Source organism: Psittacula echo (assembly GCF_963264785.1).
Source record: "Psittacula echo genome assembly, chromosome: 3".
Lineage (NCBI taxonomy): Eukaryota > Metazoa > Chordata > Aves > Psittaciformes > Psittacidae > Psittacula > Psittacula echo.
In genome coordinates, this window is record NC_137736.1 from 44,398,476 (window position 1) to 44,413,391 (window position 14,916).

The window sequence follows — 14,916 nt, forward strand, 5'->3', positions numbered from 1 at the left end:
CAGCCTGCCAGCAACAGCTGCTGCGGCATGTCTCGTGACTAGCCCCCCCGCACGCTCACATACACCTCCCCTCCCCCCCCCCCCCCCCAAGCGCGATGGCTCCCCCTAGCAGAGCCGGGTGGAGCAGCAGCGCGCCCGCGTGAGGTAGCGCCGCTTCTGCCGCAGCGACGTGGAACCGAAGGACCCCCAGCCCTGCGTGTGGAGGCCGTCCCATCGCCTCTCGGGGCTGCAGGCTGCTCCCGGCACCGAACAAGCCTGGCGGCCCCGAAATGCGAGCCCGTTGTTGCCGCAGCGAGTACGGCTACATCTGCCTCGGGGCGCTGTCTGCAGGCTCCATCTTAGGGGCCGCGGCGCCGCTTCGGCCGCAGGCTGTGCAGTCTTGGGAGGGTGGCGGCTTTCGGCACCGGGGATTTCACTGCTGTGTGGAGAAAAAACCCCAAAGAACCTATGTACTTGCGTGAAATACTAAGTAATGATCCATATCGAACCCTGCTGAGGGAGGAGATACCTAGTTTTGGTATATAGTACCAAGGTGCGCCCCTGGACAGGGGAGTCCTGATGGAAAAGGGTTAAGAACACTGGCCTTTAAGTTTAGTTTTTGGACGTTTTCCAGTCTGATACACTCAGTCCATAACTGACCCGGTTTACCAGCGTGAATGGAGAGGAAGGGGTAGCCCCAGGAGAAGCACGAAGCACAGGAGTGTTTTTGAAATGAGAGGGATGTGCCAATAGTCTGCTGTATGGAAGAGTGCGACTCCTTCCCAATGGAGGTGTGGATGTGCCTGAGGAGGGAGGTGAGCATGATATATAAATTAGATCTGGATAAACTCCCCAAAATGGCCGTGGAGTATGAAACGATGAATTATTGCCAGCCCACTTCTTCCCCCAAACATTACCTACTGATGTTGACCTATGGCTTGGAGTGAGAGCTGGATCCTGATAGCGATGGCCAAGCATACGTATAGACCTACCAGCAAGGCCACCCAGAGGAGTGTGATTCTTTAGCGTACACGTAGTTTTCATCCTCTTCTGTAAACACTGCAACTATAATATCTGTTCTTAGATAGCATAAAGGGTCTTTTAATTTTGCATTTAGCTTAATCTGGTTTGTTTTAAGAGTGATTTTGGATATAGGAAGTCATGCTACTGCTGCAAAGTAGCATGACTTCCTTCAGTAACAATCCTGAAAACCTGGATTCCCAAACACTGTCACTTTTTTTCAGTGTATCAAACAGCCTACAAGGTTCACCTTCATTTTGACAGAGGGGTCAGCATGCAACATGATACTACATGAAAATTGCACAGAGAATGTGTATTCTGGTGGCTGATGTTAGCCAAGAAATCCTTCGGCACACAATGTAAAGTGCCTTGAGTCCTGGAAGAGTAATTTAGGATTTATGCAAACACCCTATCTGGATCAGTCTACCTGTTACTGGAGCAAAAATGGAGATGCTCAAAGAACAGAAGCACTTCCAAAACACAAAGCAACAGCCAGTGACTAGTAGTAGAAAAAGTAAGATTTGTTTCATGAGTTACGGATCTGGAAATCGTTCAGGACAGGGGTTTTGATACGGACACTGAATCTGGATAAACTAGCAAAGAATAGACTCAGCCTAACTACATACATTTAATGAATGTACCTTTTTTCAATTCCTAGAAATGCTCTGACTGGGATCAGAAATGGGAGATACTGTCTACGTGAAGGATTTATCAGTGGTGTGTTGTGTCAACTCTTTGTCTGGCATTTCACAATGAGGAAGTCATGCTGTCAGGAAACCTGCTGTTGTGTAAGAGCAGAAAGTGCCTGGTATCCTTTCATTCTCAAGTCACAAGTCTTATGATTTCAGTTGTTAGATTTTCAGAAAAAAAAAAAGACAACCCAATGTTTTCTACCTTGACTGTTTTCAAAAGTCCTGTTTTAACTTGCTCAGAAACATGCTGATGTTGTTACCCAGTCAATACAGTTCATTAGAGTTAGCTTTCAAATTCATGAGGCAGAAGAACAAAATACTGAAAATTTTCCTATAGTATCTAAAATATTTTATTGAAACAATAGGAAATCCAGATAATAAAAAAATAAATTTTAAAAATACCTAAGATAACTAAATCTGCAATTAGTTATATATTACTAGAGATATATTTTCAGAACAAGAATGGTAAGAATATTTTACAAAGGGATTCTAAAAGACCTCGGTTTTGTGAATGAATCATGCTGCCAGACCTTGTTCTTTACAGCTTCCTCCTTTTGTCTCAGGTCTGTTCGTCTCTGAGCAGGTTTCAGGTCATCTTGACATAACTGAGGTCAGTGGTGAAATCTCTAATGACTTGCATGTGGCTCAGATTTTACCCTTGAATTGTCAGCCTGTTTATTTCTTCACACTTAACCTCCAAGTGAATGAATAGCGATAAGCCTCCTGAAAAGGTTCAAGATTTTTTCAAATTACACAAATATGTATGGTGAAAAGTGGTTGACAAAGGGATATTCTTCTTCCATACAGAACCTGCTCACTGTGAATCCATCTACATTTCCACCAGGTGGGTTGGCACTTGGTGTTTGAGGGGCAGAATAGTTAGAAATACCTAAGAAGAACCTGTAAAATGGTTAGAAATACTTACAAAGAACATTGTTCCTCTTATTCTCATTTTATCTTCTCCCTAAATCTTACTTGTAAGTGGAGAAACAAAAAATCATGTGAAATAGAAAGAAGCACTTTCTTTATAGCATGCAACAAGAACTGGTGTTAATAAAAGCACATGGCACTATGCATCTGACTGAGGCAAGTTTTCCCCACATCCTCTCCAGAGAGAGAGGTCTTGTCCAGCCTAAAGCTACAGGAAATAGCTGTGCTAGTTCTCCAAGAGCCTTTCATGGTGATGCAACTCAACAATTTATTCAGAGAGTTATGGGACCTCAGCTGGACTTGTACTGACAACACGTTTATTGGCATCTGAATTTCTGAATATTCTCTTTCCTTGCAGGTTGGACAGAAACCTCAAAGTTGGCAACAGTTTTCTTTCTTTACTGTTCAACTAATCAAACTGTCTTTACTTTTTGTATTCTAATTTTCTATTTCCTCCTTCTCTAGAAAGATTCCTTGAATTCCTGTATGAATGCCTCTCTCATGACTCAGAGGTTCTCTGTAATAAATGAAAATGGAGGGAGGAGAACTGCTTATTTCACATTAAATGCAGTGACTTAAGAATTTTTGATATTACTACTAAATGTTCTCAAGTATTTCAATCCAAACTGTACCTCTAAATTATATCTCCCATGAAATCTCTGGAGCAAAATACGGAAAATGGAATTAATATTCAGTATTGACCTGTAATTATTCCAGATTAGTCTTTCATTCAGAATTCTCTGAGCATTTTCAACCGAATAATTTCTTCCTAATACTTAGAACTTGCATTGATTATTTCTGAGCTCACAATTGCTTCCAGGTACTTTTTTTTTCAAGCATCTTACAATTACAGGTTATCAACACTAGACTGTATATGGAAAAAACCCATTAATTTCTGTAAGAAAAGTAATAATAGTGAATAAATACCGCAGTAGCACTGCTCAGATTTTGGGGGCAAATTCAAAATTAACAGTTTCACATAATAAAACTACATGAATTTCCATATCCTGGAAAGAAAAGGGTCATAATTTTCCATTATTATCTTTGAAGACATATTTTAGGTCATTAGAAGCCTACTCCTGTAAGCTAATACATCTTAATACATCTGCCATTTGTAATTATGCAATTTGATGAATTTTGAATTTAGACATAACTAATTACCTGCCTGCATCCACCAATCATCTGTATCATGCTTGCAAATAATTTGGGGTATAAAAGCTATAGAAATAAATGTTGGAGGCAAAAAACCCAAACAAGCCAGGCCTAAATTTTATAACCTTATGTTTCGGATACAGTAGAAGTCCCTTTGGCTCTGATCCTGCAAAATACCTAAGTCACTGTTCTTGGGTGCAGTATCTCAGGCTCTAAAAAGAAACCTAGGGAATCTGTTTTACTTTCTTAAAACTAATGGGGGTTCACATGATAAGCAGATGTTTTTCTTACATGTCACAACCACAACTGTGTCGTTTGGCACAGTCTTTTGCACTGTCTGTAGGTGATTCTCCTCATGGCATCTTGGTTTCTGAACCTTCAGCACACACCTGTCCCAGGTTTCCACGTTTTTCTCTGATGACCAGATGAACAAGCTGCTTTGCAATAGCTCTTTCAACTTCTTCCTCTGTAAACAGGCAGAAGTTGACTGCACTTGTAAGATATTTGGGGGTGTGTGCCTGCTGAGAGGAGGCTTTCCCCTGGGAAGTAGTGCCTGCAGCTCTGCCTCCTCCCCCACGAAGCAGGCTCACTCGCCAGGCCTCTGTCTTCTGCCTTATGCTCTGTCTTCTGTTATGCAGTCACAAAACAGGTCGGAGGCACTTATACCACATCCATGACAGAAAAACTGTGCTAGTAGCAAGGGTCAGTTCCAGGTGGGTTTTGCTCCGTGTGCAAGATACGTAACTTCAGTCTCTCGGTCTTTAAGTCTGCATACATAAATCTGCAATCTATCATAAGTCTCATAAAAAGACACAAATCCTATTTTTCAATTCACATGGCTTGAGTTTAGGTTGTTTGGAAGCAATTTATCAAAAAGGTAGTAGAGAAAAAAACCCTGATCAGGTGTTACTCTTGCAAGTGATGGAATCCCAGAATGGTTTGGGTTGGAAGGAGCCTTAAAGACCATCTAATTCCAAACCCCCTGCCCTGAACACTGCCAGGGATGGGGCAGCCACAGATTCTCTGGGCAACCTGTTCCAGTGCCTCACCACCCTCACAGTAAAGAAATTCTTCCTGATATTGTAATCTGCCCTCTTTCAGTTTAAAGCTATTACCTCTTGTCCTGTTACTACATGCCCTTGTAAAAAGTCCCTCTCCAGATTTCTTGTAGGCCCCTTTAGGTACTGGAAGGCCTCCCCAGATATAAGGTCTTCCCAGAGCCTTCTCCAGGCTGAACAATAATCTGGTTAATGTACTTTCACTGTTTGCGAGAACATTCATTTTCTCATAGCCTCCTAGAGTTTTAGTGGTATCTTGGGTAAGTCTAGCAAAGTCTATTTAACAACTTCATTGCTAACCGGTATATTTTGTAAGCACCATTCTGCTCACAAGTTGAAATGACCAGTGAGACCATATATTCTGGTCTGTGTGAAAGCTGCTCCTGGCCACTTGTATACTAGTCGATCAGAGCTGCTGACACAGGTAGCAGCTAGATCTCCAGAAGTTAGATCCTGAGTGGCTCTGCAGTCTCTGAAATTTAGATCCTCACTGGCTCTATGGCGTTGCTGTGCAAAGCAACGAGCTGCTTGTCAGCCTGCAGACCCTGGCACAGGCTTGATTGTCCTTTCTGCTCTAAGGCTATTCAGTTCCCATTATATAAATAGAAGCAATTTTAATTAAATTTGTTTACTATTCGCTCACAGCTTATTTATTTAACTGCAGTGTTTTCTTAAACCTCTTCCCCCTACCAAATACCGGAGCTCTTAATTGCCTTCCCTAACAGTGCCACCAAGTGACCGGCCGGGGCAGGAGGCCGTTACCCGGCTGTGTGGACATTCAGCGACCGCGGGCCCGCCGGCTCGGGAAGCGCCTCTGGGGCCTGTGGGATGCCTCTGAGAAACATAGTGGGAAAAAAGAGCATTACAAAATAATGCACTAATCACGGTACTTATCAAACGCGAGGCCCACGCGGCTCCCTGTGGGCAGGGCTCCCCCGGTGTCCAACTGCTGCCGGCGGCACCAACCTCCGCCCCTCAGAGCGGCCGCTCCGCTTTGGGCGGGACACACGGAGACGGCGACACCGGCGGCCCGCCCCTGAGTGAAGGCGCGGTCGCTGGCAGGAGGCCGGGGCTGAGCGGAGGTGCCCGGGGGCTGGGGGGACGAGAAGGGAGTCGGCTCCGAGCGGCCCTGCGCGGGTACCGCCCTGAACAACGCGGCGGAAAGGCCGCGCCGAGCATTTGCTCTGCCGGGCGACCCGCGGGTCTGTGGCGCTAGAGAACCGCGTGCCTCGGACAGGCGTGGTCCCGGTCCCTGTGGCGGCGCGGCGAGCACCATGCTGGCTACCCGGTAAGGCTGCCCCCGCGCCGCTTAGCTCCTGCCCGTCGCGGCGGGGCTGGGGGAGACGGTGGCGGTTCCTTTTGGCGGGCTCTGGGGAGGTGGGGCAGAGCCCTGAGGCGCCGTTGCCGCCTTACCGGGGGGCGTTGTGTCCCCACCCCGGCCCCGCGGGGATCCGGTGCATGGCTGGCCGGGGGGGTGTGGTGCGTGCCATGGCTGACAGGGCGCTGCCGGGCGTGTCTGCCTGGAGCTTAGGGTGGTGACGTGTGGCCTTGCCCGTGCTGGCCTGTCGGTGTGGGGAGCGCCTGTCACCTCCCTCAGGGCGCCTGAAAGGGCATCGGGCATGATAGGGTCCTGCGGGGGTGCGGGCGGGGTTGAGGTGGGAGTCGTTCCCTGTCTGTGCCACGGGTTCAGAAGCTGCATCACTTAGAGTTTTCACCGTTGTCATTTATGGCATCTCTGATGTGTACGAGACTGCTGGCTTCTGAGTTGGGTTATTTTTTTGTGTGTGTTCCCTTTTACTCTCTTATGTACTCCTGGTATACCTGCAGACAAGAGGAAACTCGTGTGTAGAAGATATATACGTGTAGATATGTACCCAAGTTGGATGGGGCTTTGAGTAACCTGATCTAGTGGAAGGTGCCACTGCCCGTGGCAGGGGTTTGAACAAGATGAGCTTTAAGATCACCATCCTATGATTCTGGTGCCTGGGAACTTGCCTCTTTTTTGACCTGAAACCCCAGCCTCAGCTGAATAAAATTAAGGGGCAGAGTTCATATTTCTTGTCAGGATAACACTGGAAATTATCACGAGGAGTTTTATTCCTGCTGACTCTCTGTATTTTTGTGCTACCACAGTTTTGCTTGCCTGGAAGAGCTGCACTGGCTGCTACCTAATTGAACTCTTACTGAATTCTTGGGTGGATTACATTCTCTGAAGGGTTCTCATGGTTGTCCCTTCTTGCTGAACAGCTAAGGGGATTGTAGCCTGCACATTAGGCTTGTTCTGAGTTGCAGCAGTAGTAAGCCAGGGAGGAGAAGACCGGGCTTAGCTGAATGTGACTGTGTGGTAGGCCTTGTGATATCCTTCTTGGGGTATTCCACCTTTCACTGCTATGGATACCTGCCAAGTGCAGAACAGGTTTATGGTTAGGGTCATGAATGATTTCCCAGATGCACATGGACCTGTCTACACGATAGAAGCTGCTGTTTGTCCCAGGACATCTGAGTCAGTGCAAAGAACAGTTACTACCAGTGAATCATTCTTCCTTCCTGTTTTCAGATGAGGACAGGTATCAGTTGAAATTTCAGCTGGCTTGGATCTATTGTACTGATTGTATGTGGTTCTGAAAATCAGGATAAAAATTGAGAGTGTGGTTTCTAAAGTAATCAGAACCATTCCAAAAATAAATCCTAAACTATTTTCATGTCAATAGTTTTAATGACAGTAGATTCTTCTGTTCTGCCTGTAGGTTGTGGACGATGAGGAAGCTTCCTTCTCTTCTGGCTCGGACACTCACTTCTGGGACCACTGGCTCCCCAGAGCTTCCTGACATGAATGAAGGTAAGGTAATTGGCTGTGCTTTGGAAGATGTAGCAGTGTTTCTGTGTGTGTTTGGAGGTTAAGGGCAACAAATATGCGCAGTCATTAAAGTTACAGATACGGAGGCTCATCTGGTTCTTTAGTCTTGGCAGAACATGTGATTCTTCTTCTGGAGGGACACCTGCTTCTCAAGTTGGCTCTGCACAGAAGGGAAACATAGTACAGAAAGGTACTGTGGCCACTGGAGAGAATCACAGAACCATAGAATGGTTTGGGTTGGAAGGGACCTTAAAGATCATCCAGTTCCAACCTCCCTGCCATGGGCAGGGACACCGTCTACTAGACCAGGTTGCTCAAAGCCTCATCCAATCTTATTCCAGAAGGAATAAAATGAAATGGCAGAGTAAAGAATATTGCTATTTTCTAACTGACATTCATTACCATAAATGAAGCCATGATCAAAGGTTTAAGTGCAACACAGGTCATGAGTCCTGAATTAGCAAAGTCTGGGGAGCAGAAAAAAAAAATAATTAAAGGCCTTTTAAACCTGTCCTTGATATTTTTTGAATTTATAGTATCACTTTTTCGCTATCTAACTTTTTTTTTTTTTTCATAGCTAGAACCCAGGGGAATATGAAATGGCCAACAGATGAAGGAACTGAGTGGGAATAATGTTTACAGAACTTTTAGTGTGTTAATATCACTAATTTTGTAAACTTAGAGAAATCTTTTAATCAGATCAGCAGCATTGCCTTGTGAAAATGCTCTTTGTCAATGGAGCTTTGTGTTGAAGGATTGTTTTGTCACTCTAATCGTAGTAATAAGCCATAATGTTCATGTTGCAGAAGTTTTGAAAAAAGTTTTCTTGCATTCTAATCCCAAGTACTGAGAAAAGGGGAGGAGGAAAAGGGCTGGTGCCAGGTACAAATAATTCCTCCATGAGCTTGGATTTCTGCTTGTTTCTGAGATCTTCTTTCCCATTTTGTTCTCTAAATAGAAATTGCGGGTTATCCAGTACAAGAGAAAATGAGGGTTATTCATTGTTAGTGAATTTCTTTTCGTTATAGTTAATAAATACTAATTTGGAAAATTAAAGGAAAGAAGCAAGGATACGGAATATTGCATTCTTGCAAATATTACCCTGCTCTCTATATCTAGGTGGTAATGATACCACTTAGAAGGCGAGTGGAAATAGTGAAACTGTGAAGCCATGCTGGCCTTCCTCTGATTGGTTTTCAAGGAATGCTAATATTTTGTGGACTGTATAACTGTAAATATTTGAGCTTCTCTTCCAAAATTGTAACGAATAATGTTATACAAACTTTTGCTGATATGTAAACTAGTTTGCTTTAATTTGGTGTCCATGCTTTCACAAAACACCAAATATTTACTAGCCTTTCATATGTTTCCTCGCAACTTTGGGTCTCAGTTGTGAATATCCCCACTTCTTCCATGGTTCTCCCAAAGTCTAAATGAAGCAGGACTTTGGAAGTTTTCTCAAAGACAACTCATCCCACTTTTTGAAAAATCTTCCAGATACTCTTTCCAAAGTTAATAGTGTTTGTCAACAGGACATTGTAACGCTGAGTTTGAAAAACTGATTGGAATTACACTGCAAGCAGATACTACACAGAGCCAGTAGACAAAGGAACCACAAAGCTGTCTTTGAAGGAAAGGATGAAGTCAGTTGAAAACACAAAGATACTGCGTGTAAATCAGGCAAAGACAGGTTGCCAACAGTTGCTTACTAAAATTGCAGGACATGTGCTTAAATGGAACTCAAGCAGGTAGAATAATCAGGTAACACCTTACTAGATGTAGTTTGCATTGTTTCTTTTAATTGTTAATCTAACCTGTGTTTTCCACTCCACAGGACACTTACCCCTTCATGTGAATAATGGTGTGTTGTGGTAATCTGTACATATTAAAATATTTGCTATAACACTAAACTAAACAGCTACTGTTTTTCCTTACTTTAGCATTAATGAAAAATGAAATGCTATTCCTCTTCTCTATTGACTTGCTTAAAGCCTCTTTGCCTTCAGTGAATGGCCCTGTGGCAGTGGTGTTGTCCTAGATCTCTGTCAGCACCTTGTTGTTTCTGGTGGTGTGCTGGATAACATGTTTCTTAGAGGCTTGTGGGATACAAAATCTCTTACGTAGCAGCTCCTGCAGTGCTTAGCTTCAGGTTAGACATTTGAATCTGCATCTTTCAGTAAGTTCAGACCAAGCTCTATACTGGTGGTAAAATACATCACAGTCATCTACCTGAACCTGGATACAGCCTGGGGAGACACCAGCAGAAGAGGACATGGATCTCACTGGCAGAGATGAATGCAATGATCTTGTCCAGCTGCTGTCGTGTCCTTCTTCATGTCACAATGCAAATATACTCAGACCCTGCTGCTCTGGCATTAATGATCCACTGATCATAGTTCAGGAGATACTGTGAAATGCACAATGATAGATAAGCCCCATTTGCTGCAATTGTTTTGCACTTTTAAGACATTTGCCAAATAAGAAAAGGGAAAGAGTTTATGGACATCTGTGCTTAATAACTTACTGAAATTTCTGTTGCAAGAGCAATGTAGTCTTCCCTAGGGGAAGGGAAGAGAAAAACTATGTACTCATGAACCTGTAAAATGGACTAAATTTAGCTTCACAGCATTTTAGGAACACTCTTATGCTTTGTCCCTTTTATTGTTAAAATAAAAAGTATGTGGTCTCAGCCTGGCAAATGTTCACTGCCTGAAATCGAAATCTGAAGTATTAAATGGGACTAACAACGTATATACATGTTTACAGGTTTGGACCAGAGTTTTTTTCAGAGCTTTCTACTGTTTAGAGTTGAAAGGAAGATGAACTTGGTTTAAACAAAGAGAAGGTGCTGTTTATTCCCCTTCCATCCCAGCACAGTCTGCACACTATTGGAAAATTGAGTTTTTGTGTTCTAGAAGCTGTAACAGTGTTTCTACTAGCACTGTGTAGATCTAATGCATGCTATGGCAGCTTCACAAGTGGAGTGTGAGTAACAGGAAAGTAGTACCTATTCTGTAGACAAGCTGTCTGTTTCTTAAGAAAAAAGAATCTGACCTTCTCCCCTTAAAAAAAAATAAAAAATTAACTCTTAAGATTTGAAATCAGTTTGTTTCATAATTTTTTTTTCCTTAGAATTGTAGTGGAACTCTTCTAATTTCAAAAGACTTTTTTAGCCTAATTTCCTAAAGAAATGAGGTCTAAGCAATCTATTTTGTCTTTGTCTGTCTATCTCCTTGTCACCCTCTTCTTCCAGAACCTGTTGTTTCTTGAAGTCAGCCAAAATAGATGAGCACAAATCTTGAAGAGAAATGTGTTTCCACAATCTTTGTGAAAACTGTCTCTGAATCAGAGGTTCATTAGGGTGCTAGAGCTAGTGTTGGGGTCAGCCATGGACTGTGGTGTTTGCTGGCAGCTGGTGAGTGACTGGGATCTCTGTGCTGGTTGACTGGTATTCAGCCCCTTGCATATCTCTGGACTAACCATAGCTCATGCTGGTGCTTGTCTAGGGGGCAGGCAAAACAGAATTAGGCTGGGAGTGCAGGAATAGGAGCTGAAGGTGTTGCAGGGGAAGAAACAAAAGGGAGGTTAGGGGTGTTGCAGTGTTGGTGGTGTGGGGGACTTGGGATTGGAAAGCAGCAGAAACTGAAGTGACTGTGTGGAGGACTGGGGGCAGAGCCGAGCTGGTCTGGCTGAGAGAGGGGTATATGATTTAAATACTGATGAAATCAAACTCTGCTTGTTCCAGGGTTCACAGGATAGCTTGCTGATCGCTGTGAATACACTGACCAGGCATTTAGCTTGAAAAGTGCCAAACCTGATGATACCTAATAACCTGCAAGTATAAAGGGTTAGCTTGTAATGCAGCAGCCCTCTTTCTATTTCACTGAAATTTGGGGTTTTTTTTTTGGTAGCCCTTACTTGATGTGTCCCTAGTTTGTTCTAATATTTTAACTCCCTTGTATAAAAGTCTTTGTAAATAAGCAAGGAATCCCAACTATACATTCTCAGTTTCTGTCTTGAGCTTGAGAATTGTTGCTGCTTGTTTTCAGGTGTTTCCAAATAGCGTACATTTACCTGCCTAATAGTGATGGAGTAGTTAGATAGAGTTGATGGGACGTTAGCACACTTAATAACCTCATCCAAGGAAAGAGTAGAGAAACTGCTTATGCAGATTATTCTTGAAATTTATGAAAAACTTGTGCAGAACTGGCATCAACTCTAATAGTGCAAATACTGCAGGAATTAATTTTATAGACCTGTCTTCAGTGTCTTAACAACGTGTTCTTTGAGACTGATAAAGATTTAGTCTGTGAAACCCTGCTGGCAAGAGCCAGTCTGATGCCATTACCTGCCTTCATGGGTGGGATTATTTAAAAAGTACTCTCCTCAGTGCCAGTCTCCCAGCTGCACTGTTCCTGTTTATGTTCTTTTATGGCTTTCTGATTTGTGTTATCTCCAGTTTTGTTTGTGCTTAGGCTGAAATATTTTCACATCAAAATTCCTCAACCTGATCCTGATCCACTGTGTCTTTCAGCTGCTAATTAGCACTGCAGGTGTTTGATTGCATTAACAAACACACTTTGTTGGCTAAACACAATAAGCTACAGAATCGTGTTACTCAACCCATTATTGTGACATGCCTACTAACAGCATCAGAGAATTTGGCCAGACTTTTGTTTCTGGAATGCTATTTGCATGAATTTGCTTAATTTTCCTGTTCTGGGATGAGGATGGTGCCTCTTAGCACCAGGCAGCCTCAACCTCATGTTCATCACTTGCAGAACTAAGCTTGATTTGCTTTTAATTTTTGTTTTTTTCAGTGCGAAGCAGATTGAGGGAAATAGTGGGAGCATCTACCAACTGGAGGTACAGTGTGCATTAAATGTATTTTACTGTATTTGTGAAACCCAGGTAGAGCTCAGGGCTGTGGTAGTGGAAGTTAACATGGTAGCTTGCTGACCAGGGAAGAAGGGAGATCCAGCTAAAAAGTAATGCAAGCAAGGTTTTGAATTGTTACTTTGTGGATCACAATGTCTGTACCACCAAAGGAACAAAATAAGTGATCTTGATGCTTAAAAGATTCTCCCATCAGCTTTGAATCCAATGAAGGTGTAAGAGCTGTAGAGTCTGGCTTGAAATGTTACATTGCTGGTGGTTGCTCTTGAGTTATTTGTTGGTGGATTACCAGTGTGGTGGTGGATTTATCCTGCGCTGGGTTCACAGGCAGCTGAGCTGGCTCAGTGTGAAGCAGGCTGCATTATTAATGGGCTGGCAGCACCTATGTCACTTTGGAAAATCGTCAGCTCAGGACTGGGGTCTCCTTAGTCAGGAGCATCTTGGGCATTTCTTTTCTCTGCTGTACTTTAATATTAATTTACATGTAATTTAAATAGTTGATGATTTGGCTTTATTCAGGTTACTTTCCTCCCCCTCCATTACGTTGAATAAGCCAGAGTTGACTGTAAGCCTCCACTGTTATCAGTTCTTAAAATCAGTATAGCCTGAGTGAATTATGTATTGTAGTTTGGTTGTTGCCATATTCATTGTATTGGTTGTTAATTTTCTTATGGCTGTGTTTACTGAGTTCTTTCACACTTTGTACACTGATACGGAAATTAAGAGATGCTTGCCTGCGTGGAGTGTTTGGTGTGTCTAGGCCTTCTGACTAGGTGTATCTAGACAGGATTATAGTTACACTAAAGAAAATGTCTGAATCTGAGAAGCTGATTTTTGCGTGGTAAGACTGCTGTCTAAGCATGAAAGGGCTTGAAATTTTCAGTAGGTCAGCTGAAAAGGGCACTTAAAAGAACCATTCCTGCAGTCCACAATGGCTGGGAAGGAACCCTGCCATATGAAAATACCACCTGAGGATCAAGATTTTAGAGGCTCTGGAAAAATCTGATCTTCTATCCATTTCTTTTTCCCCACTGCTCCAACCCTGGGAGGAGAGTAGACTGAAGCCAGGATCACCACAGCAGTGCTTTTCTTAGATAGGTATGTCTCTTGTGGTGTATAAATTACAGCAGAAATGGTTTGCGGAGTACTGTATGTAACTACTATGAAGAAGTAAAGCCGGGGAGCCCATGGCTGGGAGTGCTTGACAATGACAGGGTTAATATGGGATGTCTGAAGGACACGGATCATGTTGCCTTTGAGATCATACTTTTAAAATGAAGTGACAAAGAGTTGATACATGTGGAGACTGAACAGCCGCTGCTTTAGTTAAGTCAGGCTGCAGAATGATTAAAGAGGACAAACTAAGAACAGCTTGGTAGGTAGGAGTCCCTAAATGTGAAGCAGGGAAAGACTGATGCACATACAACTAGATTACTGGGAGAGAGTTGAGATACGTGTTGGAGGAATGCCTTTGGCTGTTATTTTTGCTAAAAGGAAACTTTGGTTCATGACTTCTCTTGTAAGGGCCGGTAACATTTTGTATCAGAAAGAAATATTTTGCGTATATATTTATTCTGGTTTTGTACTTAAATTGTAATTAAAATTATTAATCTGCTCATTGCTAATTACAGTCTAGATGCAGTTGTGGCCATTTCAGAAATAAATATCATAATTTCTCGGAGTCTTTAGGGCAGGCATTAGTTAATATTTAGATGAACTATCATTACTATATGACTGGTACTGCAGTGTGTAACAGTATTTATCTGTTGAAAAATGTTGTTGCCTTGAGACCAATACTTCTGTATATTGAAGAGCACATTCTGAAGCTGAAGTCAAGAAGAGTTCTGCTGCTGAGCTCAGAGGAGCCAGGATGGGACTGGTGAAAACAAAACAAATTTTTATTGTTTGGTCTCTATGTGCTTGTAGACAAATTTCTGGTTTATTCTCTGATCAAGATTTACTTTCCGATTTAATTTCTCTGAAACCTTTCACTGAAAGACCTTGGAAACAAATATTTTAAAAAGCATAAAGGTGCATCATCTTGGACATTGCATCTCTTCTTAGTCATCTAGTATATTCTGTTTCTATACAGTGGCATACCTTCAAACATTAACCCCCTGGAGGAGGTTGTTATCTTTCTATTTTCTCTGAACTCTGCAGTACTTTTGTTATTTAGATGTGGTAAACCATATTTCATATTTAAAACAAACAAACAGAATTTTTCTGCTGGACTTTTACCCTCTTTCATCATGGATTATTCATATTTCCTCCCAAATTCTTAAACAGGAAAGAGGGAATATAAATATGTTGCAGCATGACTGCTTTATACTTC

At 42.7% G+C, this 14,916-nt stretch overlaps 1 protein-coding gene across 9 annotated transcripts in view; it reads left to right on the forward strand.

Annotated features, from left to right (window-relative positions):
* Window positions 1-5,882: 5,882 nt before the first annotated feature.
* The window catches only part of ACOT9 (acyl-CoA thioesterase 9), a 30,832-nt gene continuing 21,798 nt past the window's right edge, over window positions 5,883-14,916 (forward strand). For 4 of the 9 annotated variants that reach the window (XM_080613983.1, XM_080613984.1, XM_080613980.1 and 1 more), the window contains exons 1-4: window positions 5,883-6,119; window positions 7,579-7,670; window positions 9,523-9,549; window positions 12,509-12,554. In XM_080613983.1, the coding sequence (XP_080470109.1) occupies window positions 6,106-6,119; window positions 7,579-7,670; window positions 9,523-9,549; window positions 12,509-12,554 (179 nt within the window). In that variant the 5' untranslated portion in view covers window positions 5,883-6,105. Of the gene's footprint in view, window positions 6,120-7,578; window positions 7,671-9,522; window positions 9,550-10,941; window positions 11,104-12,508; window positions 12,555-13,159; window positions 13,683-14,916 lie in introns of those variants that run through there. The other 5 variants (XM_080613985.1, XM_080613986.1, XM_080613981.1 and 2 more) reach the window with 5 other exon arrangements.